The 24,162-nt window shown below is 38.1% G+C and overlaps 1 protein-coding gene and 1 long non-coding RNA gene across 2 annotated transcripts in view; one reads left to right on the top strand and one right to left on the bottom strand.

Annotated features, from left to right (window-relative positions):
• LOC310719978 overlaps positions 1-24,162 on the top strand; it is a 57,521-nt gene that overhangs the window by 1,422 nt on the left and 31,937 nt on the right. The window lies entirely within an intron of this gene.
• LOC310719956 (E3 ubiquitin-protein ligase TRIM39-like) lies at positions 15,627-22,961 on the bottom strand. Its single transcript, XM_083530176.1, has 7 exons — positions 22,823-22,961; positions 21,293-21,888; positions 18,910-19,005; positions 18,593-18,826; positions 18,363-18,510; positions 17,166-17,192; positions 15,627-16,951 (listed from the first exon to the last, which is right to left on the bottom strand). The coding sequence occupies exons 2-7, from the start codon at positions 21,884-21,886 to the stop codon at positions 16,404-16,406; spliced, it is 1,647 nt and encodes a 548-aa protein (XP_083386302.1). The 5' UTR covers positions 21,887-21,888; positions 22,823-22,961; the 3' UTR covers positions 15,627-16,403.

Genomic DNA, 24,162 nt, shown 5'->3' with positions numbered 1-24,162 from the left:
GCTTTCGTGTGCAATACAACTAGAAAAATATTCACTTGTTCCATACTGGGGGCTTTCCAGCGCCTGTTCCTCCGCACAGATCCTGTCCACTAGCAGGTGGCCCACCGTTGAGTTAAGAAAAGCACAAGAACCCAACTAGCACACTGCGCTGACTGAGGTCTTTCTCATGAACGTCAAAAAATAGACCAATCACAGACTAACGCAAAGGCACCCCGCAGCTAGAACGATTTTACGAGCAGACTAAGGGCTATAAAAGTTCATATTGTGGGCCTGTTTCAAAGTATTTACTGGAGGTGCGTTTTTTTTTTCGAAAGCTTCACCTGTTCTTAATGATACATAACTACCGCTAATTGTTTTTTGCAATATATTGTGAATGGTTTTCCCCTGCAGCCATACACACTCTCTAAAAAAACAAAACATAGGTAAGTAGTTTTCTCGTCACGCTCGCATATTTTTGTATTATTTTCACGTCTGTGGGTCACTGACTAGGCCTTTACCTCAACCACACCTCATTTTTCCAAACTGTTGGCTCACTCAAGCAATAAACACAAACACACTTTAATACTTTCCAACTTTGCTTCCTTTAAAAAATGTAATAAAAAAAAATCCTCTCAACAAAGTTGTAGGCTGATTTATCTTAAGTTGTAATCCAGCGTACCAGTGTAGATTTATTCATTAAAAGAGAGACTCAAAGCACTTTTTAACGTCGCCCCGGACAAGGGCATCTGCTAAAAGCCGCAAAGGTAAATGTAAATGTTTGTTTTCACAAATGCATCTGGGGATTTCTTTTTTAGCACGCTGTTCTTTCTCAGTGAACCCCTCGCTCAGACTTGTCTCCACTTGCGGATTAGAAACGCTCTGAGAAATTGTCTTAGTGCTTGTGCTTCAAGGAACAGACGTGTCATACTGTATGGACGTCCTGAAGTGGTTTAGGACACGGTGTGAACAAAACAACACACAAGAAGCCAAACATCTTGGCAGACTGAACACTTCAAACTGTTTCTTTATATAGTAACCTTGTTGTTAAATACAGCACCAGCGTATTTTTAGAAACGCAACCCAACATGGCTTTTACCTGCAACATTTAACAACTGTTGACAGACACAAGACTTGAGATGAGACATTTCCTCATAATAAAACACCAGACTCTGGAAACCCCTGATATGCGAATTAGGAAGAAAGATATTATTTCATCCACCCTCATTTTTTTCCCCACAGTCCAGGAGCAACAGCGTGCCGAGGGGAAAAATTGCTTCTGCCAGGTAGCGGTGGGCTCGGACCCTATTGTGAGATCCTCTTATTAAAGTGTCAGTTCTGATGAATGACTCCAAATGAGCATTTTTCATCCAGGGACTTTCTCTGGACAACAAGGAGGCACGGCTTTTACACCTGCAGCTCCCACTGTGGCCAAGGTGAAGAGGCTAGCGTGCTCAGGGGAATCTCTAGAGCTCTCCTTCATCAGGAAATGCCGACGCAAGTGGAAATCGGCTCAAGGTCACTACGAAGGTTCGCTATTCCTGTTAGCTTCTTCGGGTCGCTTTGATTCGGGGAGAGTCCGGCCGAATCCGCTGCGATGACGCTAATCCGAAACGCTGCTTCCTTTAGGGCTGAAACGAATCCTTCAACTAACTCGAGTAATTCGATTACAATAGATTTTTATGTTTTTATTTATATACAGTGCTTTCAAAAAGTCCCTCCACAATGGCCGTGTAGAGCAGGTAGTGGAGCAAGGTTTTAAAGCTACCGATAAATACACAGATTTATTATGCAGAAAATTCCAAGCAGCTTTTCCGGAGACAAGAAAACCACATCGCGACACTATGCGAGATAATAATAAATAAATACATGACTGAGAATAATTGAGTTTCATTAAATGAATAGTTTTTTATAACCTACTCTACGTGCCGCTGCGGAGGAAATTTTTGAATGCACTGTATTTGTATTTTAAGGTAATATGGCAAATAAATGTAAATGGGTTTAGTTTTCACAGATATTCTTGTGTGCAATTTTAGCAATAAATATGCACATTTTTAAGGATAAAAATTTCTTGTTCATTTTTAAAAACCCGTCTTATTTTTTCTCTTATTTAGCGTCGCTCTTTAATTAAGAAAAAGTACTTCTTATCCGATTAATCGATGGAAGAATACTCAATTACTAAAATCATCTATAGCAGCAGCCCTAGCTACCTACATTTTCGATCCCCTATCTGGTGTGATCTTAGCAGAAAACGTCTGATCGCTGGGATCCGTGTTCGCACTGTGCTCTCGTGTCTGCTAATTGCGAACGGAGAGTTATAAATAGAACGAAACAGCACAACCAGGGTTGCTTTTGTTCCTCTTTGTTCTGATTCGACGTGCTGCCGCTGCTATTTCGGTGAGTGACGTTCGCGGAAATAGCCGGCGTTCGGTCCGAGGAGATGCCTGTCTGCGGGGCTATAAATAGCTCCTGACAGATATTTGCTTATATGTGCACGGTGTACACGTGGGTGTTATTAATATCTACAGAGAGGATGAGATCATGAGGTCACTCTATGGGATTTCTCTGGGGGATGTGCTGGTGGTGGATGTTAAATGAAATGTTCGTACCGAATCCTTTCCCTCCATCGTACGAATCACATGTGGGTATGTGACACTGATATGTGCATTATATACTGTAGGCTGGAGCACCACTGGTTGCTGATATCTTATTGATTACAGCACCGTGTACCACAACGGTTTCGAATTCTTGGATCCGAGCAGATCTGAGAGCATTTCGAGATTTAATTCAATCAACACACGTATGTTAATGCTCTAATCTGCTACTGTTTCTACAGAAAAGACTCGCATAGCCGAAGGGCCGCCTCGAACTCTATTATAAAATCATAAACCGGTTTTAAAAACAACTTCCTGATAAGGCATTGATGATTTTCCTAGTAGAAGTGTATCACCCCTTATACAGTACAGGTAGTCCACGATTTACGACGGTGATGCGGTGAAGTCGAGACATGGCCTAGCCAGGAGTAACGTAACGTAAAATGAACACAAGATAGGACTAACCAGAACATATAGACTTATAAACAGGACATTATATTGCACATGTGCAGACAACATCTAGTGCAACAACACAACACAACTCTAGACAACACGACACACAATCTATAATGTATGCGACTCTCAGGACACGCATCGGTCTCCATAGTGTTGCGATCCATCATATTCACGTAGCAGTGTGCGTGTGTGTGTGTGTGTGTGTGTGTGTGTGTGTGTGTGTGTGTGTGTGTGTGTATATATATCCAGTCTCTTAATGATGAGTTCAATGGCTTGTGGGAAGAAACTGATACAAAGTCTGACTGTGTCTGCTTTGCTACTTTTTCCAGATGGAAAAAGGGTAAAGAATGTGTTTGAAGAGTGTGTGTGGTCAGCCACATCAAGCTGCTGGATTTGCAGGTGCAGCAAGTTGTGTAAAAGTCTGAGATGAATTGAAGAGAGACCCCCATGAACTTCTGTCCTCACTATCCACTATTCTTAAATCAGGCAGTGAAGCTCATTAGTTACGTTTTGGGTTACTGTTTGGAAGATTGGGGTTCACACCCCAAGGTGCCACTGTTGGGCCCCCCAAGCGAGGCCCTTAACCCTTTGAGCCCCAAGAATGCTGACTCTACGTCTGACCAAAGGCCTAACAAGCTGGGATATATTAAGAATTTCACTTCGCTGAAGTGTATATGTGACAATTAAAAACCTCTTTGCGTCTTTTGTGCCTGATTTAAAGTCTACTATACTCAATCCTACCACTGATCATGAAAATGAATTGTAAAAGGATGTTCTAAACTGTTTAATCATGTTGCCTATATACCTCTCTTTATGTCTGCATTGTGTAACACGGCTTAAAACAAGCGCCACTTAATAAACACAAACTGCTGAAGAGGGAGGGAAAAAAAGTGATAACAACAACGTCTGCTTAGTCTTGTTTGTGATCCTTCTGCCAAGACCAACTCCTCTCACATGTTCTACAAAAGTCCGGGCGCCTCCTGTCTACTTCCCTGGAGTTGCTTCTCCCAAGAGCAACGAAAAAGAGGTGTGACAACAAAATCTCTGGCTGCTGTTTAAAGCTGCTGCAAGCTCTAATATTAGCGCCGGGTCATGCATGGCTCCGTCTCGGCTCCGGTGTCCATCCCCTCCTGAATGTGGCCATTAATCAAGCTTTATCGTGCACCGTCTACACACACAAACAGAATCTGGGCAGAGGAATCGAGCAATGACATGACAGAGCAGCTTCCAAAACAAGCTGGCACAAACCCCATGTACAGTGAGCGGGCACTCTTTAGCACAGAGCTATTATGGGAGTAAATCGTGAGCTGAAAACAACCACATACAGACTTCAGCCCTATAGATCACTAGTAACAGTTTATGTAGATCTTAGAAGCTAAGGGAAAACTTTTAAATAGCAGTTTAGCATTGTAAAGCTGCATGTCGAAATCACCTTCAGTAGCTGTTGCAAGTGTGAATTTGTGTAAATTGTGCCACAGAAAACGAATCAGTAACCGGTTTGTACTGGATCCTCCTCACTTTAGTGTAACAAAACCCCTAATAAAGTTACATAACACTCAGCAGCACTTCAGGCCATATTTTCTCACCTTAGTCCAAATTTTATTCATTTATTTATCTTTTTGAATTCTTCAATAAATGGTATAAGGGTTTTGGGCCCTCCTACAGAGGGTATCAGCAAGGAATTTCTCACACTGCCCCCTTCAGGATGTCACTGTTCATTGGGTCTTGGGAAAAGAGCCTGTTTATCTACCATGGCGCTGAGGGAAGGCAATCTACACACAACATCACACACTGATCAGATCCTATCACCGCTCTTTTTCTTTCTTCCTGTGTGTGCATGCTCAGATAGGATTTTTTGTAACTAATGCCCAAAAGGACAACAACAGACTGAATAATTACAGAGTAACAAAAGCACCTGATATACATACAGTCATACAAATATACAGATACAAGAAAGGGTCAAAAAAGGTGACGGACCGCTATGGGACGTTGGGACAGTTTTAAAAACGTGTTTAAGAAAGACGTGCAGGTTTGTAATGAAGGTGTTTAGGGAGCGTGAAGACCTCAGTGTTCAGGGTTCTAAGAAATGATCGTGTTTGGGAATTAGCATGAACGTGTACATGGACTGGTTTAGAAACAAGAAGTTTTAACACACACACACAAACACACCAAACACATACACAGCAGAGGGAAAAACTGCCTGCAGTAGAGACGCTATCAGCTGCCAGTCTGCAGCCCTTTCACCTAATCCTATCACAAGACCAAATATGCAGACAAATACCCTGGAATACAGATAACATTTTGCAGAACCGAAAGCTGCTCAGCGTGTGGAGGCTATCCAATAACTACAAAAATAATAAAAAGCAGATAAAGACAGTCAACTGGAGGAGTTTGAACGATTGGGTTCAGATAAGATGCTCCTAAATTTCTCCTCAAGTGCAAAAAAAAAGGAGACAATAGAGCGAAATGAAACCTGTCTATGATACTGGTGAGGGTTTTGGTAAGTGGGTGCTTAAATATTTAGCAGTTTTTTGTAGTATTGAAAAACAAAACTGAGTTTCCCCTGATACTGTCATAAAAGTAAAAGTTTTGACAAATCATTAGAGCTGCTCATTGCTGCTGTTTTTCTGACAAAACCCTCATCATACACTCATTACACTCAGACATTTCCAAACATTCTGAATTATACTGAGTAACTGTTTTGCTTCCGTGTTGTTTTCAGGTCTTACAGTCAAGTGTCATTGCAATCAATAATTCAGACTATATTTGACGTTCAAATATTTCTCTTCCTGGATGACTTTAGCCCTAATCCGCCTTGGTAAATGAATAAGGATGAAAATGCTGGTGTTCACAGTCTCCAGATCTCAACAGCTACAGTTTAGAAGATTTAGATTTAGATTTAGACAATGCTCTCCACCAACATCAAAACTAAGGAAAGATCTTTCCCAGAGATTGGAAGAATCGATCCATAGGCACTCTGAAGCTGTATGAACCATCGGCTCTCTAAAACACTGGATAAGTACAGTATATACTATAGATATGAGGCTGTATATAGTCCACAGGCATAGAATTTGATTGCTTTTTCAGTACTTTACAAAATAATTAATAATAAAGGAGCATAGTAGTATCACATCCCTCCACATCTCCCGCCCGCTCTCTCTCTCTCTCTCTCTCTCTCTCTCTCTCTCTCTCTCTCTCTCTCTCTCTCTCTCTCTCTCTCTCTCTCACTCGCTTCCTTCTTGTCTCTCTTGATCTCAGAGTTTGCTTTATTGGCATAACAAATATGGACATTCGTATTGCCAAAGCATTGAACATACAGACACATAACAACAGAAATAACAATAAACTATAATAATAATGTACTTACTATATACTATAATGCACTATACTATTTACTATAATGTACTATACTATAAACTATACTAATGTACTATACTATAAACTATACTAATGTATATGTAACTAATAATTACAATATAATTAAAACCATAGAGTTTTAAAATAAAATAAAATAGGAATAGTTAGCTCATTCCCTCTCTCCATGTCTCACTCTTGATCTTCCATCTTCTCGAACTCCCTTCCGTGTCTCTCTTTCTGTCTCTTTTACTGCCTTGCTTACTCTCCCTCCATCTCTCTCTCTCTCTCTCTCTCTCTCTCTCTCTCTCTCTCTCTCTCTCTCTCTCTCTCTCTCTCTCTCTCTCTCTCTCTCTGTCTTCTCTCTCTCTCTCTCTCTCTCTCTCTCTCTCTCTCTCTCTCTCTCTCTCTCTCTCTCTCTTTTTTTCTCCATGACATTCTCTCTGTGTCTCCCTCCCTCCCTCCCTCCCTCCTTCACTTACTGGGGGGGTGGGGGTGGGGGGAGGAGGTGTTTGGGGGCCCAGGAGAGTGGTGAAATTTGCACTCTGGCCCTATCTTCTCAAAGAGCTCATTCCGTGGAATGTGCCGCCTAAACACTCCTCCACTTTCCAAGAAATGGAGGGAAAAAAGTGACCTACAAAACCCTAAAACAGCCGATCAGTCAAAAAGGAAGTAAAGCTTGTACAGGACAAAGTTATACACCATACACAGGGTGTTTATTAGAGAACATTTCTCAAATCTTGTGAAATACATAAAAAAAATAACATACTGCACAATCAATCATGTTCTTGTAAAGGAAAATTAATCTATAAGCTAGAAACATACGATGTTGAATATCATGAGTCTCTTTGTATAGTGTATATTGTACACCTTAATATGGATGTTTGTTTGCATGTGAAAAAAAATCATTCATTCATTTTTTTTACTGAAATCTGTTCATACACTAATAGTCTAAAATTCTGGTTTAAAAAAATGCTATACAAGTATTATTCTTTTTTTATAATTATGATTATTATTAGTAGTAGTGGGAGTAGATCAGCTTTGGCGACCCCTAATGGGAGAAGCGAAAAGAAGACGAAGGAAAGAAGAAGAAGTGGGAGTAAAAATAGTAAAAAAGAAAAAAAATTGTAGCAGTAGTTATAGTAGGTATTGAAATAGTAGTAGTAATAAGGGTAGTAATAGTAGTGGCAATAGAAGTACAAGTGGTAGTAGAAATAGTAGTAGTAGTAGTAGTAGTGGTAGTGATAGTAGAAAAGGTAGTAGGTGGTAGTGGGAATAGTAGTAATATTATACAGGATGTGGTAGGATTAGAACTAGTGATTGAAGCAGTGATGGTAGTAGTAGGAACAGTAATAGGAATAGTATCTGTAAAAACCCCAGTAATATAAATGACAGTAAAATAGTAGGTAAAGTAGAAGTAGTGGTGCAAATTAAAATAGTAGCTAAAGTAAAGGTAAAAACAGAGGTGGTGGAAGTAGAAATAGTAGTAGTAGTAGAGAGAGTAGAAGTGATATAATAGAATTAGTAGTGGTAGTTAGGGTAGAAAAAGTGGTGTAGGTTGTATAAATAGTAGGTAAGTGGTTGTAGAAGTAGCAATGGTGGTAGGAGTACTAGTAGTAGTAGTAGTGAAAATAGTAATAGTAGGTATAGGAGCAAAAGAATTAGTAGTATTAGGTCCCCTGGTGGTCTAGTGGTTAGGATGCGGCGCTCTCACCGATGCGGCCCGGGTTTGATTCCCGGTCAGGAAACCAACCCCAGCCACTCTTAGTGCCGGTCCCAAGCCTGGATAAGTGGGGAGGGTTGCGTTAGGAAGGGCATCCAGCTTAAAAACATGTGCCAAATCAAACATGCGGATGATCTGCTGTGGCGACCCCTAATAGGAGAAGCCGAAAGAAAGTAGTGGTGGTAGTGAAAATACTAGTAATAGTAGTGGCAGTAGAGCTAATAGCAATAATAGAGAAATATAGTAGTAGTGGAAGTTGTACAAATAGTGATGGTGATGGTTGTATAAATAGTAATAGAGGTGTAAGTAGTAGTATTAATATTTGTCGTAGTAAGAGTAAAAACAATAGTAGTGGTGTGTGGTTGAATTGATATGTAAATGAAATGTTAATGCAAATTATCATTATTATAATGATAATTCATTCATATCATCAATACAGTGTCACCAAAATGAAATGTACTCAGCAAATACTAGGTTAGATCATATCTTGTTTTGGTCCCAGATTCATGACCTAAATACCAGTAGTAGTACTTTTTGTGTAAATGCACCATTACGCAACCACACAATGGTCATTCGAACTAGGATACGAACATGAGAATAATGAACATCCAGTAAACTACATAATAACACACACCTAAACACACACCTACATAATAACAAACACACGAACGCACGCCTCATTTTAGTAATAGCGTCCCGTCTGTTTGCTGTAATTGGCCCAGACAACTGTGGCTGTTTGTTTGTGTGACGCTTGTTTGTACGTGTGAAACTCGTGCTGTTAATCGATAACCAAAATACAGCAGGGCTCTCCACCCAGACAGCCGGAGCCAAAGTCTAGCCACTGTACCCACGTGAGGATTGCAATACACTCTCACACACACACACACACACACACACACACACACACACACATGCATGCTCAGACACACAGGGAGACAGCAGCCAGTGAATCACGTTGCTTTGACACAGTTCTGCTCTGTGCTGACATCAAGAGAACACAGAGGAAGCAGCAAGTACGCACTGTGCGCATACAAACACACACACACACACACACACACACACACACACACACACACACACACATACAGGAAACCTGATATTCCTGTTCCCAGCAGAGGACAAGAGGGGAGTGAGAACAACACACATGCACACACCAACAAGAGAAAGTACAGAATACAAGACTGTTCCACACACACTAATCGTCATATACCCTCACTTATTGTACTTGAACACTGTGTGCTCAGAAATACTCAGAAAACCTGACATGGATCCTGCTTTTAAAAAAACAAACTGGACTGTGAGAAAAGTGCAGTAGACTTTAAATGAATTATTATTATTGCATTATTATGAGCCACCTGAATCCATACATCCACCCCAGGAACCTTCTCATGAGCCCAGGATGTTTACAGCTTTAAGCATGTCTTCATTACAGGAATATTACAGGAAGCAATAAGTCATTTGGAATTCAGGAACTTTTTAGTGAAGGACTGTTCATTTTTGGAGGGAACTCGAAAAAATTTTGCAGTCCACCCTGGAAAATCTGAAATGTAAACACGGTGCATGAGAAGCCTCATTTTTCAAGATCTCAGCAAACATTTATTGTATTGTTGGTTTCTTAGGAACTCTAGAACTGGGGAAGCATAACAGGGACTCCAGAACATTTCCACCGCAGGAACCACAGAAATATAATTTTAAGGAACCCAACAACTTAAGGCATAGGAAACTTATCATGAATTAAGAACATTCTTCATGTTCTGGATGGTTTGAGGAATTTTTCATTACAGGAACCATTTTTTCAGGAGTACAGGATGTTTTTAGGACCTCAAGATTTGAGCATTTCCTCCACAGGAACCATTTCAAAACCATTTCTGTAACGCACGGGAACCCTTTCAATAATGTTTTTTTTTTTTTTTTTTTTTTTTTTTTACAAACCCAATAACCCAAAGCATGATCCTTTAGTTTTTCTGAACCTCAGTAACTTTTTGAAATACTTTTTTAGGAACCAGGACAGATCTTCAGACACAGGAACCACAGGAACCATGAACAATTTTACAAACTAAGAAACTTTAGCAGATTTTCCACACAAGAACCAATCAGAAACAAAGAGCATAGAAAGTCAAGGTGGAAATTTCCACCTTTCGAGACTAATGTTTTTTTAAGATACTTTGGGTTTTTCCACCAGAGGAACCAGGAATATTTTTCTTTTTTTTTCCAAAGTATGGACAAGGAAGTATTGGGGTGGGGCATTTTATACAGTACAGCTCTAATAATTCTTACACAAGCTTACCAGAATGGCCAAACCCTCTTCTGAAGAATTTTTAAAAAATCTCTTTAGCAAACAAGCAACTTTTCACCACAGTACAGCTTTACTGTTTGTTTGTAGAGTGCTAAAGCTCTAGTCATAGTTCATAGTTCTGAGGAAGCTGTTTAATAACCCTCAGACACTTACACAATATCCTTAATGTATTCAAGTCAGGAATCTCCCTCTGCACTTTTCTGACGGTGTTTTAAGAAGTAATAGTCACAATATGATAGAAATTTAAGGAAGCACCTAATATAGCATAATGTGACAAACGCTATATATATATATATATTGATGTTTTATGGAAAAAAAGACATTCACAATATGATGTTACTTCCTTATTTCTTTTAACTCTGCTGTATTGTACTGCATGAGATTGTCTTGCTCAGAAGCTGGGGTCAGAGTGCAGGGTCAGCCATGATACAGTACCCCTGGAGCATAGAGGGTTAAGGGCCTGCAGCTCTTGTGGGCAGTAGTCAGAATCTATCAAAAGTGCTCCAAGGAAGCAACAGTGGTGAGTCGGCGACAGGGTCATGGACGGCCGATGTTCATTGGTGCACGTGGGGAGCGACGGCTGGGGCGTGTGGTTCAATCCAACAGACAAGCTCCTGTAGGTCAAACTGCTAAGAAGTTCATGCTGTTTATGCTCGACAGGTCAGAACTGTTTTACCAGCAAAAGGGGGACCAACACAATATTTGGCAGGTGGTCCTAATGTTGTGTCTGTGAATACACCGTACTGTGCTTAGTTTCCACATACTGAAGCTCATTAGCTAACGTATTTCTACACGGCCTGGTCTAAATGATGACGTACAATTACTCATCTCTTACAGTCGGTTGTTATCACCCCTATGATGTCTGGTCTCATCATCACTATTCGCGATAGTAACGCTATTGACGTTGGCGTCACGTCGCGTACGTACAAAATGGCATTTCAAAACAGTGATTCTGAGTCATTATTCAATTTCCCAGCATCTCACAACAGATCAGCTGATTTGCCTTGAGCTCCTTTGCCGTGTCTTATTATACGCCGCTGATGTTTTATCCCTATTCACACGTAGCAAACAGTGAGTCAACAGAGTTGTGACTCAGATCTGAATCACGCTCCGTTCCCCCTTCTTCCATCATCCCTAAATATCAGGCCCCCTACGCGCTTCTGACCTTCTTACACCTCCATACACAGCCGGAAGAGTAAACACTGTGCCTGCTTTCGGTGTACTTTATTTGCTGCGCGAGAGACATGATGAGATAATGGCGGAGTGATTGCTGTGTTATTATATTACATTATATAACCCCTGTTCTACTTTAAACACTTAGCATTTAGGCTGTAACTGATACAGACAAGCCATACTGAATTAAGACCGAATTGAAACTTAGGATGGAGGATAGAAAGAAACAGAGGATGGAATGTGTGGAATCTGAATCATCCGTGCTGTAAATGTGTTCTGGCCGAGGAATTTACAGAGGCAGCCAAGAAGCAGATGAATGGGAGACTTGGCGCTGCGTTCGGTATGCAAGCGCGTTAGGCTTGTTTGGACCGTTTCTGACTGAGTAACTTAAAAAGGGGACTGATTCTGAGTGTAAGTGGGTGTAGTTATACAGCCAGAGAATTGTAATGTTCAAATCTGTCACAGGGTCACTGTTCGGGTCTGAAGCAGAAATAAGGAGCGACAAAACACTAAAACAATGAAGGAAAATACAAAAGGGATTATTTCAATGATGATGGTTTAAATGGGTGTAATGGTGTGATGTTATGCATTAGAAAAGATAAGAATATCCCGGGGATGTTAGAAAGCTGGGGTCAGAGTGCAGGGTCAACCATGATACAAAGCCTCTAGAGCACAGAGGACTAAGGGCCTTACTCAAGGGCCCAAAAGTGGCAGCTTAGTAATACTGGGGCTTAAACCCCAACCTACTGATCCACCACTTTTATTAGATATTAGTGTTGATTGATTTGGCCGTGAATTAGTTATTTGTGGGGACGATTCTGAATGTGGTTGGTTCCCATGAAGAAAATTGGGTGTTGCATTCTTATAAGGATCCGCAGAGCACCAAGCAAACACACATTAACACCAACGTTCTATGTGCCACGTTCACGTGCAAGATCACGTGCTCTCCACTGTTTTCACTACTATTGGTAAACCTTGCATCGAGTCACTCTGTATTTGCATTTTTAACTTTTCTCAATTCCATTGTACAAATGGACAAACCCCCATTTAGGAAGCAATGGTGGCTGATAACAAGGACCTTCAAACCTAGTACTGTGGATATCTTTCTCGGCTGATCAACTCTCCTGCTTTCGTGTTAAATCGGATCAGTATTTCAATGTGAGACACAAACCTTTCGATATAAAACCAGTATATTTTAGGATCGATTTGCCTGAAGTCACTAATTTTTTGTTGTATGTCTGAACACAGATTTATAGAAGCCACTCTGGAGCTTTCGCACTGTGCCCTTCTGCACCATTATGCCACCTTATGATAACAGCTTTTAGCTTAGATTTTTTTTGAAACCGAGTAATGGACAGGTTAACAGAAAAATCACATATACTAATACAGTATATTCATGTCCTTGAAGTTCTTCTAAAGCAGCTTTATGGACTGAGGTGCATTTATTAGTTACTCAGCCAATATAAAGGGTGATGCAAAACATAGTGTATAAATTAATATGCAATAATGAGTGTGTCTCAAAAACAGGGTTCCTGACTAACACACACTGAATTACTCACTGACTTCAATGTCCCACTGCAGGCTGTGGTAGTGACCCAGTGCCAAATGTGACCACCTTCATATGTGCCATGTGCCAGGCAAACTGTTAGCCCAAATCCCTCGCTCTGCAGTGTGCCAGTTGCTGAAAACACACAAAAAAAATTCAAGTTAGATAGTCAAGCTTAAAAACAAACAAGCATTTAACTGTAAGAATGATTAATTACTGACAAGGCAATTTAAAGTGCATGCTTCTAGGAACAATAAAAAACAGGCTTTGTCTACGATTAAATTAAAGTAAAGTTTAAATGTCAGCAAGAAAGACTAACAAATATTCTTTTAGACCCATTTTTTACCCTTTTTTTTTTTTAATTAATTTACCATTTTAACCAGTGAATAATCCACTTTGTTTGCATGCCTTTCCATTGCTGGGGTGATTACAAAATGGCGTCTTGTCGCCACCTATCGGTTGCTCAGTGCTAGTGCACAAAAAATAAACAACAATTTGTCTTTGCTCTCTCACTCTCTATTAAATAAATTCAACAGTGTTGAGTCCTCAGGGCCAGCAATCACTGATTCAAATGTAAATATATATTTTATCCATTAATATGTTCTAAATGATTCATAATAGTCTTCATTTCATAGTGTTTCTATCAGATGCGCTGATGCAAGGAGTGTGTGTTTACGTTGGCGCTTTAATCCAATCAGATTTCAGCCATCATTTTACATGTTGTGGTGGTCAAATGTATTTGGCACAAGGCCTTCAGAAATCAGCACTGCAGGCCCTTGGTAGCATAAAATATATGAGAAGGAATCAGATTTCGAGCTGGAGTCACTAAGACCATCGAGCAGGCATCTGATCACGTCCACATTTTCACATTCTTTAATTAGATGGTCAGAGAGCATGCTAATGAGAATTGCAAACCATATCCGTAGCAAACTGCACCAGCTCAAATATATCCGTGTGGATTTAATAGCTGTTTTTTTTATATATCTTCCACAACGACTGACAGAGGAGAAGAAATTAATTTGGTCACATATACATTTACAAGGACATTCACAAGATGGACTTTTCAGGAGAAACTGGACATCATGTTCATCATGGAAAGGTCGACCAAAACAGTTCAAAATAGTTGTTCACTGACAATATGTATACTGTTTTCTTTCCTGTTGAATTCGCACAAAAACATGCCTTCATTTCAAATCCACAGGAAAACTACAATGATCAGACAAAATGCACAACAATGCACATACAACATGGGGTCATTTTATCAGGCTTCATTACACCATTCACCTGTAGCACAGAGAAAAAAGTTAGTATTATGAAGAAAACGTTAAACGTATATTCATATGAATGGTTTTCTACCTATAAAATGTCATGACATGCACAATATATATTGGTTCAAAAGAACCTTAGATCAGCGTTTATATTTCTCATTCTTTCCAAGCTGTAAACTGGATTAAAAAAAAACTGTGTTGTTGACTGTCAGCTCATTTCACAGACCTCTCTTTAGCAGCAGGGAGTCGCTAACTGCCTGCGAGGCCTGCTGTCTTCCCCCAGAGTTCATGCTTTGAAGAGTTCTGTGCATCACTTATTCCCTTTCATGTCGGCACTATCTTGGGAAACCATTGCAAGGGAGATTTCAAAGAGGAGGACCAGAGGAGGGCAAGACTCCAGAGACCGGTCTCTCGCCTTTCCACTAGGCCTGAAGGAGAAACTCTAAATACGCTCAGCAACAACAGTGTACATCCAGTATTGTGAAGCAACAGCGGCATAAATTAAAAACAACAGCCATTTGGGCTTTTATTGTGTTTTCTAAAAAAAAAAAAGAATACATATTTACAATTGGTTGAAACTGTTTCTCACAGTTTCTCATATGAAAGTAGAATGAAATAAATTAGATATATTGAATAGATATACATATTTCTTAGAAAGAAAAAGTTCCACCACATTTGAGAAGAGTGTTAAAAACAGTTCATTTTTTTATTTCCTTTTTATGCTACATTTTTTGTGGACCATCCATAAAGCGTAATATTTCGCTCAGAAGACATGCAAACGTTCACACGCAGCTAGAAGGCTAAATTATAAAAATCTGTCATAGGAAGCAGTGAGTGTTAAACAGCTGGTCACGATATGGTTATAGTTATACATTTTTATACCACACATCAATTTATGTGCAATTACATAATAATAATAATGATAATAATATTTGTTACATGTGCAATAACTTGTTTAACTTATTATTGTAGTCTTGTTTTTCATACAATATATTTCAATAAATAGGAAATTCATCAGCATATACACTTAATTTATAACCTAATATGCACATTTGCTGAAAAATCTTTAAAGAAATATGCACAAAATTCTTATATTTTATATTACTTTAATCTTTACTTTAATTTTACTGTGCAACCGCAACCCAACAAGTATTCTGGTTCTGATTCCGACTGATTTATGTTGAACATCTGCACAAAAAAATGCAGGGAACAAAAATAAATAAATAAATAAATTTGAACATTTCTTTTTTTCATGTATTTGTTTAATAGAAAAATATCGACCCAATGTCAATGTTAACGTGTATAAAGTGCGTTGGTGTTGTCTGCTATGACCCTCTAAGCATTCCAGTAAGCTACAGTCTTTTTAATGAATAATAATAAATAATAAATGATTCATTAATTATGAATGACATTAATGACAGATATTAAATAATTTTAGACCAAAACAGAGGAAACTATTCTCAGGATAATTACAGATTTAATTAGAGATTTACTTCACACTTACAAATAGCACATCCATAATGTTAAATAATTCAATATCTCCTGATACATATTTCAGAAAGTACACTATATTGCCAAAAGTTTGCGGACACCTGGTCATAAGTACTGTAATTTTTGAACATCACATTCCACATTTAGTCCCTTCGAAGATGTTCCACTAGATTTTGGAGTGTGCTTTTAGACATTTGTGTTCATCAGCCACAAAGGAACTGATGTATTCATTCCAAAGGTGTTAAATAGGATTGAGATCAGAGCTCTAGATCAGATCTAGCAAGCCATGAAAAACTTTCGTATTAAAAGCATGTACACCAAAGATTCATGAAGTTTGCTTTGTGCACAGGGGCATTGCCATGCTGAAACAGATTCGGGATTCCATTCAAAGACGTCCTAAACAATTAAGTGCCTCCAGCTTTGTGGTAAAATTTTGGAGAACCACAAATGGCAGGAAAGGTCTGGTGTCCCAATACTTTTGTCTATATAGTGTATCAGGGGTGTAAAGTTTTTATTAAAGCAAATTTCATGCAGATTGTTGAACAGTTTTAATAATCAGTGGTAGTGAATTTTGCCCCTTATCCCTGAGACAGGGACTAAAATATGGATAGAGTTTCCCAGAGAAAGACTGACCAGTAAAAGAGTAAATACAAGTCATAGTCTTTACGTCATAGAAGGAAACACGACCCTCTTCGTAATCCACAAACACGCCGATCCTTTCAGGCTTCTGTTTTAAAGAGAGTGAAATCCAGAGAGACTCACAAGCCTTATAATCAGTCTCATGCCTCAGACACACAGACCAGTATCCATTCTCAGGGCAGGCTGTGATCTTTCCCTTCCTAATAACTGACTCTCGGGCAACTCCTAAATCCCACATGGTTTTCCTTCCGACCTGGACTTCGTAATAAGATCTCCCGGAGGAGAATCCTTCCTTCCCCAGAACGCAGGGACAGCGGTTAAACCTCTCAGGGTTATCAGGGTAGTTCTGTACACAGTCACCACATATCACTTGTTTTCTATCTTCAGACAAAATGAGGTAAGGATGAACTGTATCAGGATCCAGTGTCACATCCACTGAAAGCATACAGCAAAAGAATTGCAACACAAATCTCAGGATATTATATACAGTATGTATTAATGAAGATGTATTTCTTTCACGCAGATGAAGATGAGTGACTGCATGCACACACATATATATATATATATATATATATATATATATATATACACACACACACACACACACACACACACACACACACACACACACACACACACACATATATACCTGCAAATTGCTGAATTTGTTTCAGTTCTGTTTGGAAAAGAAAAAACAACACTGCATTGGTATTTGATCTTTTATTTCACTTTGGGCTAAAAGAGACACTTAAATGGGAGTTAATGGGAGTCTTGGCACCATTCAAGACTGTGACCAAAATTCATGGGCACCATATATCATAGTCATAATTGCATTGTGAAGATAAAGATGATGGAGTGAATAAAGAGTTCTATTTTGGGTGCATTTACATCATTTATGGCATTTGGCAGACATTTACATTCATGGCACTTGGCAGATGCCGTTATCCAGAGCGATAAACAAGCGCTGAGGGTTAGGGGCTTGGCTCAAGTGCCCAGCAGTGGGACCTTGGTGGTGCTGGGATTTTAACTTGAGACCTTCCGATCCAGAGGCCAAGCTAATTATTATTATTTTAATTAATTTATACAGAAATCTGATTGTTTTCCAACCAAATCTTGACCCGTTAGAAGAAATTGATGAGTTCTGTCAATATGTACATTTACATTACATGGATAGAAGTTTGTGGACACCTGACCATGAGATTGGAATGTGCTTTTGAACATCCCATTCCACTTGTAATTGCTGTTTGCTGTCATAATGATCTCCACTCTTCTGGAAAGATTTTCTATATGATTTTATAGATTTCTCTCATTTTTATAAGTGAGCAGCAAAGCGGTTAAGGGCCTCGCTCAGGGGCCCAGGAGTGGCAGCTTGGTGTGGCTGGGATTTGAACTCACGGCCTAAGTTTAATGACTAAACTACTAAGCTACCACCTCCCCGTTTAGTCAGAAGAGTGTTGGTAAATGACTCGGCATTGTTATGCAAGAACGGGTTTCCCTTTTGAGTCTGGTTCCTCTCAAGGTTTCTTTATCATAGCATCTCAGGACGTTTTTTTCTCACTGCAGTCGTCACAGGATCTCTCATTGGGGACAAACTTACATTTATAAGGATCAAACCTATACATACTTTTATTACTGTTTTATCTTTATAAAAAAAAAAAGCAAAGTCCCAATAAACCCACTCTGAAATATGAACATGGATTACTGATGCTTTGGACTGGTTTGTGGTTTATGTATATATATATATATATTTACAGTATATTTGGGTTTACAATTGGCATTTTACCTGCTACTGTATAATTGCAGAAACCAATGCCTTATCTTCTTCTTAAACTCCAAATGTACTTACTAATATCAGCAAGTTTCTCCATTTCCTTATTGAGATATTCCTGAAGTTCAAACAGCGCTCTCATCAGAGTCTCCCCACTCATTTCATGATTAAACCTGATGCCAGTCCAGTTCTTGGTGTGTTTACAGCCGCACACTGACGAGTATATCTACGGTACAGCAGGAGTAAAGTGAAATCAGTGCTGTCATGCCAAGCGCACCATTAACTCTAAAACACAGAGGGCTTCTGACCTGCAGGAATTGGAGATGATCTTCAGTGTGTGCGAGCTGCTCCAGCTCGGTGTCTCTCCTCTTCAGCTCAGTGATTTCTTCCTCCAGCTGTTTAATGCACTCTTCCGCCTTTCGCTGTGCCTCGCTCTGCTTTTCCCTTATCATCCTGAGCAGCTCAGCCTGGTTCTTCTCCACACGGCGCATCAGCTCATCAAACACCTTTATACTGTCTCCCTTCTCCTTCTCTGTGTTCCTCTACGAGAAGAAAATAAGTGTATTCATTCATGCAGCCTTGTCCTACAGCCTTGTATAATCATACCGGAAAAGTTGAAACTCACATGGTGGAGTTTTACAGAGTGTTTAATATCGTCAGTGTTCCTCATTCGCTCTCGGATGATCTGCTGAACATCTGCGTGCATTTTTCCAAGCTGGGGCTTGAAATAAATATATTATACACAATGACTAAAATTAAAACACAAATGATGTCAAATAATGATACTTTTAGCTGCTTTGGGTTATCGTTAATATTGTAAAAATGCATATTATAATAATATTATTTAAATAAATAATATAATATTAGTGTCATGTTTATGTAACAAAAAAAATTATAATTAAATATGATAATTTATAGTAATTTTTTATATAAAATACAAATTGAATTGAATCCATTCTTATTTGTAGCACGCTTTTAACAATGACTGTTGTCTTAAAGCAGTCCAGAGATAAAACGATTATAAAGTGGTATAAAAGAGTTTAGTGTCTATAAGTATGTTCCTTATAATTGAACGTTTATCCCTACTGAGTGATCCAGTGGTGAGTGTGGTGAGGAAAAAGCCCCCTGAGATGGAAAATTAGATTCCCTAAATGTATTCACAAAGTCGGAGGTGTACAATATTACAGAATGTCTTCAGAGGGTGCTTTTACATGTGTTGAAGTGGAAGATCTCCTGTAGAGCTCCAAACCTATTGAACATGATGAATGTGAATGCAAACTGCACCTCAGGCTTCTTCATCTCACCTACAGCAGTACCTTACTTTCTAACCCCCTTCTGTCTGAATGAATCTCCACAAAATCTAGTGGAACATCTTTTCCAGAGAAGATATAATAATAGGTTATTGTAAGAGCAAATGTGGACTAAATGTGGAATCAGATGTTCAAAAAGCTTCCCGTGGGCTCGCCACCTGCAGGAGGGACCGTAAGGGACGGTGCTATTAGGATTGGGCAGCAGTCGGAGGCGGGGGCCTGCTTAGACTGCTGCCCCCGCGACCCGAATTACGGATAAGCAGGAGAAAATGAATAAATGAATGAATGTTCAAAAAGCAAATACACGATATGGTCAGGTGTCCACAAACGTTTGTCCACATTGTTTTTACTAGTGTTCATCACACATTATTAACCTCCTGATTGTTTTATGTGGATTCATATTTTCTCAAGTGAGAAATAGCAATATCTTTTCTGTGGATTTAATATCGGTACCTCCTGACAGAACCTGCTTTTATTAACTGAGCTGCTTCTATGAAAGCTTTCGTGAAAATGACAGGATTTATGATTAATGTTCTTTCACCATTCATCCTCATGCATTTTCATGGAATAGAAACACAGCAGTGATTGGAATATGAGTCACCTAACAAGAAAATGTATGAATTATGGAAATGATAAGTCACAAAGTATCATTTGTAACCTAAATCATGTGTTTCATGAGTTTAGCTCACTTGTGGTTATTTCATATTGAATTTAGTGACACTGAAAATGACACACATCCAAAACACATAACGTAATGATCTGCTGTATATCAGAATATGACGACTCATTAAACGATAACTAGCCAGACAGCAGTTTGTGGACATCTGACCAAAAAGATTTCTATGTCATTTTTGAACATCCCGTTCCACATTTAGTCCTAATTCGCTGTTATAATAACATTCACTCTTCTGGGAAGATGTTCCACTAGATTCTGTGAAGATTTTTGTGTGAGATTCATTGACACAAGGGCGTTAGTAAAGTCAGGTACTGATGTAGGTGAGGTGAGGAGAACTGGGGTGCAGTCAGAGTTAACATTCATCCCAAAGGTGTTCAATAGGTTTGGAGCTCTACAGCAGTAGATCTTTCACTTTAACCTATGTAAGCTATGGAGCTGGCTGTGTGGACAGAGGCATCGTCATGTTGTCATTGTCCTATACAATTGTGTGCCTCAGACTTTGTGGTTAAAACCACATATGGCAAAAAACGTCAGGTGTCCCAATCGCTTTACATATATATATATATATATATATATATATATATATATATATATATATATATATATATATATATATATATATATATATATATATATATATATTCTCAATTATATACACGTATATACTGTATATATACACAGTATATACATGTATATATACTATACATACGTATATACTATACTGTATATACGTATACTGTGTTCTTTATATTCTTCTTATTATTACCAAGACAGAACTAAATTCAAGTGTATGTAATGTTCTGAATTTGCTTTATTTTGATACCAACTTTAAGTACACAGACAGTCTTTAGACAAGACTCAAGACTTTCCCTGCATGTTGTACTGTGTATTGTTGGGTTTGAACACCGTAAAATTGTATTTGAATGCTGGCAGCCAGAGTTCTTGTTAGAGTTGCTGTTTTTAGCGAATCAATCAACCTTTTTTTCAGCTTTTCATTATAATCCTGTCTGGATATCTCTCACCTTCTTTGCCAGACTCTCCTCCTCTATAGGAACAATGCTGTGAGTTTTGTGGTCTCCCTCAGTGCAGAACTGACACACACACATTTGGTCATCTCTGCAGAATAACTCCAGGGGTCTCTCATGCTTTTGGCAGATGTAATCCTTCAGCATCTCCACAGCATCGATCAGTTTGTGTTTCTTGAGTTTATCTGCAGTTCTGTGAGGCATCAAATGAGCGTCGCAGTAAGAAACTCCACAGTCCAGACAGGACTTTAAAGCCTCCAGCTTCTCCCCCGTGCAGCAGTCACACAGCACTTTTGCACCCTTGGAGTTAACCTGCTCTGCTGTGTTGCTGCATGGAGGCTTCTTCTGACCCGACTTCCTGAACTGAGCAGCCAGTCCGGAGATGAACGTATTAACATGAAGCTCAGGCCTTTTAGCAAAATCCTGCTTACAGAGTGGGCACTGGCAGGAGGAACTGTTGTCCCAGCATTCTTTAAGGCAGGTCATGCAGAAGTTGTGTCCACATGGAGTTGACACTGGATCAATAAACACATCCAGACAGATTGCGCACTGGAGCTGCTCTTCACACAGAAGACTGCCGGAAGTAGCCATGACTAAACACACACAAGTACACAAACATACACACACATACACACACAAACACACCAGATCACAGATTCATTTTTGCTGAAATCCTCATGTGTCTATTAGGGATGTGCATGTCCATAACTGAGGCTGAAAAAACACCTGATAAGATGCTTTGGCACAAACGTGCTACTGTATACAAATAAATCCGAATTGAACTGAACTGAATTGAAATAAATTAAAATGAACATCTATGCAGCAATAATCATCTCGCATCTTTAAAACATAATAATTTATACAAAGATTCAGTCATTTTTGTTCACTTAATTTATATATCTGAATTCTATTCACTGTATATCTGATTTTTACAAATTAATTATTTATTAGATTATTATTATTATTATTATTATTATTATATATAATTATTTATATATATATATATATATATATATATATATAAATATATATTTTCTTTTTTTTTTTTTTTTTGACCTTCAAACCTAACAAAAATATGTTTCTCATTTGTATGCATGTTTTTTAACTACTAAATATTTCGAATTTTACTGAAAACTTAAATATTAAATAAATATTAAATAAATATAAAAATACCAAAGACACTGCTTATCTAAAAAAAAAAAATATTTAATGCAAAAAAATGTAATGCATTTAAAAACAGAAAAATAAAAAAAATATTTTAATATTACATACATTTTGTATTTTTTTACCAGCTGTTATTTATTTTAAATCTTATCAATATATATATATATATATATATATATATATATATATATATATATATATATATATATATATATATATATATATATTTATTTATCATACATAAAAATATGCTGCTAAGCACTAAGACAACTTGTAATTACTGAGAGACTGTTTTAGTATTTCTAATCTTCATCTATATCTCTTCTTTTATTATATATTCCTTTTTTTTTTTTTTTTCTTTACCTTCAGTAGATTGAGTTCCTCTTGGAAGTGAAGCGTCTTGACTGAGGGACTGGTTTTGCACTTTCACTATTTAAAATCTCCTGAGTTTCATTTCACTTGAAGCACAGCTCCAGTCGTTCTCAGGAAATAACACTGCACTGATGTAGGGGTCTGAGATTAACAGAAACTTTCAGATGTATGTGTGAAGCAACATGATGGGTATAATTTGAGGTCATCCCTCTTTACTTACTCTTCTATTGTGCATGTCTTTCTCTTTTATTGTAATACTCAGAGTAATGATTTACTGATGAAGGACAAACAGCTGCAGAGGGGAAAGGGCTGGTACTGTAAATGTCATTACCGTTTCCAAACTTCAGTTCAGACAGACGGACAGACAGACAGACAGACAGACAGACAGACAGACAGACAGACAACAATAATAATAATAATAAAATAATACTTTTTTTTTTATTTGATTTCATTATATAATATTAATAATAATAATAATAACAATAAAAATAATAATAACAACAACAACAACAACAACAACAACAACAACAATAATAATAATAATAATAATAATAATAATAATAATAATAATAATAATAATAATAATGTACAGGGTTATCAAAAAGAAAAATGTCTGGAGATTTGTATCACTTTTCCTTAATTAAATATTAGGTTTTAAAAAAAATGGTTCCTTCTTTTTGATTAACCCTGTATTATAGTGTTGTTGTTGTTGTTTTTTTATCAGACACAGTTTGTACAATTTGTAGTGACTGGTTTACATGCAAATAAATAAATATCTAAATATAATATAATATAATATAATATAATATAATATAATATAATATAGTGTGTGTGTGTGTGTGTGTGTGTGTGCGTGTGCGCGTCAGTTTCCATTCGTCACTATATGTAGGTTACGTTTTCTGTGCTCACTGTTGATAAGCTGGAAAAGAAACTGCAAACGAACCAAAACTACGTTTAGCTAAAATGATCCAGAAGAGGGCGACATTTATACACCACGCAGCGCCTCATCAACAGGGTGACAACGCCAAAATAATGATCAGAAAAATGTCCTAAAACCTAAAAATGTTGCATTAAAATAAATAACTTTTTTCAATAAAGCAGTGTTAAAACCAGACCAAATATGTTCTTAAATAATCCTGCATTGTTTTTATATACAATATTTACCTCTGGTGCTCCAAAAGTCCTCATTTAGGGAAATAGGAGTAACCATTAGTAAATGGTTTATAATAGTCAGGGTTGAGGAGAATTAAACCGGCCAATATCTACAATATTACACTTTTTATACATCATTTATCCAGATGCACAATTTCTCCAGTTACCTGATTACAGTT

This window comes from Silurus aristotelis (genome assembly GCF_946808225.1).
Source record: "Silurus aristotelis genome assembly, chromosome: 25".
In the NCBI taxonomy this organism is placed as follows: Eukaryota; Metazoa; Chordata; class Actinopteri; order Siluriformes; family Siluridae; genus Silurus; species Silurus aristotelis.
The sequence above is the reverse complement of the archived record's forward strand: the minus strand, read 5'-3'. Positions and strand labels throughout refer to the sequence as shown.

Bases quoted from the DNA above. Each gene is read 5' to 3' on its own strand.
- LOC310719956 (XM_083530176.1), bottom strand. From the start codon at position 21,886: ATGGCTACTTCCGGCAGTCTTCTGTGTGAAGAGCAGCTCCAGTGCGCA. The intron at 18,511-18,592 runs GTCAGAAGCCCT...GCTGTACCGTAG, and splicing joins ATCATCTCCAATTCCTGCAG to ATATACTCGTCAGTGTGCGG. The intron at 17,193-18,362 runs GTAAGTACATTT...TTTTCCAAACAG, and splicing joins GGAGAAACTTGCTGATATTA to AACTGAAACAAATTCAGCAA.